We start from the raw sequence: 4686 nt of genomic DNA on the forward strand, positions 1-4686 counted from the left end.
AAAGTGCTGCTTTCAGTTTGAAATGAAACCTTCAAGAATTGAGCAGGGCTGGAAATAAGCTTGTATTCGGCACTAAAATTGCGCTAACCTGTCGAACTCGTCGAACTCCAAGTTTCAGTCCTCAGAAATTTCCCCCATACTTAAAGCAGAGTTGAAATGTAGCCTGCCAGACTGTCACACATTTTCGATCACCCTGGCTGGACTTGTTTTAAAGTCAAACCAATTCTAAAGATCCACTGAGGTTTGACCTTTCACCCCTGCCAGGGTAGTAAGATGCTTGAGGGGTGATGTAAGGTGGAGTTTGCACCACAGTCGATGTAGCGATAAGCCTCCAGTGTGTACTGAGCACTCCGCACCATGTAGGATGTTTTCACTGAGGTCCTGTAAGGAAAATGTAGCATACCTTCAGTCATGTGCATCGGTTTATTTAGACTGCGAGTCTGTTTACAGGGGAAATTCTACCTTTCTTAAAAAATAATTAATAGAAATTATTAACACACTGAGATGCAATACACATAATCAGTTGGATATACCAATCCAGAAATGCAAAGGACTCATGCCCTCCACAGTATCAGTAATGCTTTCCTTTAGGTGTCCATTAAACGTCATCGGAGGTTTGGCTACGAGGCCGAAAGACAAGATGGAGCGAGAGGGGAAAATGCAAATGAGAGAAACAGACTTACTGCATAAACACAACGATGTTGTGGACTTTGATGCTTGCCATGGTGCAAAACGCACTGTGAAAAACAGGTCAAAAAGAGCAACATTTAGAAATGGCACTCACCTCTCTGAACCTCCCCAAACGACCAACAGTGAACTGAGCGGAGACTTACTACACATAGGACAGGCTGCCACCAATTTCCATGCTGACTGTAAAGTTCATCTTGAGAGAGAGAGAGAGAGAGAGAGAGAGAGAGAGAGAGAGTAAAGAAACAGCAGTCACCTGGAGCAGTCGCAAATGACAACACTTAAACTCATTATCGACAGTTTCACTCACGAGCTCGCCTGCGTGACTGACACAGCCAGCGCTAAACGAGCTGCATTTATATACAGTGATGAACTGTGACTGGTGCACTGTTGCTGAATCTTCATCATCATCATTTTTTTTTTTATTCATGTAGCAGCTCTCAGACACCCAAAGAGTTTCAATTTCCACATTAGCCAAAAAACCTCTAGAGTCCCAAATGTCACCCAGCCAACGTTTTGCGCCGTCAGCTGACCGACGAACATCCAGGGTGCCCAGCTTCAGCGTGGGCATGGCGAGGTACCTGTCTCTGGCTGAGGGGCTGGATGCTGAGCACGCCGTCCAGCTGCTGGGTGCCGATGATGGTCTTCATGTAGAGCACCTGACCACTCACGCTGTCCACCAACATGGTGAAGAAGTTCCCGTTGTGGAAGATCAGAGAGCTCTAAGGAAGCAGGGCACACTTGGATACATTTGGAAAAACCAGTGCCACACCCAGCAAAATGTGGAATTCTGTGAAGTTATGTTGGTGAATTCAACAGGACACAAACAGGAATGCAATCAGTTGTCCTAAAAATATCAGAATTTCAGTTTGTGCTGTGCTTTAAAAAAAGTCCCTTAACTAACGAGAAGAGACAGACAGGGACATGTGATCCACGTGCAAAAAAGATCCACACCTTTAAAAATAGGTAAACAAATGACAAGACAGTGACTTAATGATTGAAAATAAATCTGACCCAGACTGGCATCAGCAGAGTAAGAGGTGTGAATTCCCAGCGTATATTTCCACACGCGCACTCACAGTCATGTTGATGAGGACTCTGCTTCTCTCGTGGTCGAAGAGGACGATGACGGACTGGACGCCTCCATCCTCCACCAGCACAGGTCGCGGAAACAAGAAGAAGGCCACAAGGGAAGACACCAGCAGACACATGATCACCGACAGCCCCACATACAGCTTCCTGGGCACAGCACACAGAGCCGGGCTCAGAACCACGAGGCAGCGAGCAACTGTGCACGGTCCCCGTCCACAAACATCATCCCGGATCACTGTTCGCACAAGGCGTAGGTCCCACTGAGAGCGGAAGAAGCACTCACGTCCTCTGTGGCTGGAGTCTCTGGTCGTTATAGGGGATCAGCGCCACCAGCTCGTTCACCTGACCTTAGAAACCAACAGCAGAGCGGTCACAACCCTTCAACACCACCCTCCGGATCAACACAGCAGCTCATTAGTAGCACAGTTGAAGATTCACTACATATGAACCCGCACACAGATCCCAGACAGCGCTCCCGGTCCCGAGTCCCCACTGGGCGACATTCTGAGCGCACGCGGTCCGGGCGCTACTCACCGGACGGGATGCGGCCGGTCCCTTGGCACGTGGGACACGTCACACTGTCCCGGCCCGTGAACTCTACATACGGGAACGTGGCGATGTCGTCCTGTCTGTCCAGGCCGTCCAGGGAGCTGTCCTCGTGGCTGCGGGACCGGACCGTGCCCATGTGTCCCTGCGGAACGGGCTCAGCGGCCGCGCGAGACCTTTACGTCTGCTCCGTACTCACGCGCCGATCACGGCTACCACGGGCCGCTCGTCTTCCTGCTGTGCTGTAACTGAGCTCAGAGCTGCTGAGACTGAGCTGAGAGAGCCCAACATCCGACAGCACTCAGCTCTAATCGGTCTCAGCAAGCACGAGGTTAACGAACCAGGCTGCGTTTACCGAGGACGAACCGGCCGGTCCCGCACCAGCGAATATGAGATAAAGCAGCCCGGAGGTCTGCACACGACGGATAAAGCAGCCCGGAGGTCTGTATACGACGGATAAAGCAGCCCGGAGGTCTGCACACGACGGATAAAGCAGCCCGGGGGTCTGCACACGACGGATAAAGCAGCCCGGAGGTCTGTATACGACGGATAAAGCAGCCCGGGGGTCTGCACACGACGGATAAAGCAGCCCGGAGGTCTGTCCTGTATAAATGTAATATAACTCCGCTTCTGCCCTGTAGTTATATAGCAGCTATATCCGTTGTTTTGGTTCCGGGCTTCTTCTTCCACCCTACCCCGCACTGCCCCTAGTGTGGCGGAGGCGCTACGGTCGCCCAACCCTTCTGCTTTCGGTAGGATGTCTTCTTCTTGTTCTTTTTCTCCATTAATCCGAATCGTGCAGACCATCCGTAAGTGCTGCAGACATAACCGTGGTCCTCCCTGCTACTCACCGAGACAGCAGCCTGGTTGGACTACAGGGGGCGCTACAGCGCACTGCAGCCCACAACTCGCACTCCGTATGCCATACACACTAAATGCTTTTCCATTCATTACTAGTCTTCCAGTCTACTGGTAAGTCTTCTTACTTATTTACTTACTTATCATTTATTTGCCAGTGTGTGTGGACTCTCTCTATAGCATGTGACTCTAACTATATTCAGTCTTTACATGTACGTATGCTTTCCCTAACTTAATACACTTACAACTAAACTTCACACAATACTTCACTTTTAACTTTACTTTGGAGTGTGCTTGATATGTGTCAATATTATTCAACATAACAGTTACTGGAATGCAATATGTTAGCAGTAATGGGAAAGAACAGAGCTGTTTTGTGGTTCACAAGGCCCATGTGCATCACCCAGCACACCTGAACAACATGGAATAAGTCTGGGTGTAAATAACTCCCAACTGGTGTGCCAGCCCTACCGAGGCCACTTCCTGCAATACTTCACAACTATAATTTGGAGTGTGCTTGATATGTGTCAATATTATTCAAAATAACAGTTACTGGAATTCAATATCTTACCAGTAATGGGAAAGAACAGATGTTTTGCGGCAAATTGACAGGCTGGCGGATATTCAAACATCCAGCCAACCGTCCGCAACGTGACTCCTCAGTACAATACTGATGACACCTTTATGTAACTCTTGTTAACTCTTGTTAAATGATAAGCTGAATTATGTACAAATTAGATATTCTTTGACAAAGGGAGTATAAATTTAAACTGCGTTGCTCAACCTACAAGAGACTTCAGATTCTTGTTCACAAAAATGTCCTAAAGCCCCCCAGTAAGAGTGGGTAGTATGAATAAATATGATACAGAACAAAGTTTAATGAAATACTATAGAAGATCGCAGTAAACACAACACACAGGGCTACACAAGCATTCTTGCAGTCATATTATCAAATAATCAATGTAGGCTATTGCAGCAGCCCAGTACAGTTCTTATGTTTATATACCAAAACCAAAAACTATCATCAGATATTCACCACCATTTCACATTAGACCTAACTTGCCAGTTTGTGCAATGTAAACACCTTGACTTGTCTTGGTTGCAAAGACACAGGGTGTTTTCACACGTGTATAGCCTTTCACTCAGTCCCGTCACAACTAACCAGGTGTAACCGTTACTGGAGGTTAATTCCACACGTTAACACTAGTGCTAAGGCATCCGCTACTTGCAGTGTGGTGCAACAAACAATAGAGCAGCACTGAACAGTTCGATTTTAGACCATCATCAACAACTTGGTCAGCAGCGACGTGCTACTGTGTACATCCTAAAACCTTTAATGTATAAAGATGGAGATTAGGGGATTTCCCAATCTTTACGTCTGTACGTCTACGTCTGTACATTCTTAACTTTGCAAGCACCTCATTCAAATCTCCAGTTCATCAGAAAGCTTTCTTTCATTGTCATCTAATCTCAACCACCTTTTTTTTTTTTTTACGGCATCCT

At 47.3% G+C, this 4686-nt stretch overlaps 1 protein-coding gene across 1 annotated transcript in view; it reads right to left on the minus strand.

Moving 5' to 3' along the window:
- Positions 1-3021, minus strand: part of tmem106c (transmembrane protein 106C) — a 3778-nt gene extending 757 nt beyond the window's left edge. Inside the window, exons 1-7 of the mRNA XM_027025602.2 lie at positions 2314-3021; positions 2063-2126; positions 1767-1926; positions 1269-1409; positions 834-883; positions 684-737; positions 1-381 (exon numbers count right to left, since the gene is read on the minus strand). The exon at positions 1-381 is cut by the window's left edge and continues 757 nt beyond it. Coding sequence (XP_026881403.2) covers positions 252-381; positions 684-737; positions 834-883; positions 1269-1409; positions 1767-1926; positions 2063-2126; positions 2314-2464 — 750 coding nt within the window. The 5' untranslated portion in view covers positions 2465-3021 and the 3' untranslated portion in view covers positions 1-251. The remainder of the gene's footprint in view (positions 382-683; positions 738-833; positions 884-1268; positions 1410-1766; positions 1927-2062; positions 2127-2313) is intronic.
- Positions 3022-4686: the final 1665 nt, after the last annotated feature.

This window comes from Electrophorus electricus, chromosome 24, assembly GCF_013358815.1.
Source record: "Electrophorus electricus isolate fEleEle1 chromosome 24, fEleEle1.pri, whole genome shotgun sequence".
Classification (NCBI taxonomy): Eukaryota; Metazoa; Chordata; class Actinopteri; order Gymnotiformes; family Gymnotidae; genus Electrophorus; species Electrophorus electricus.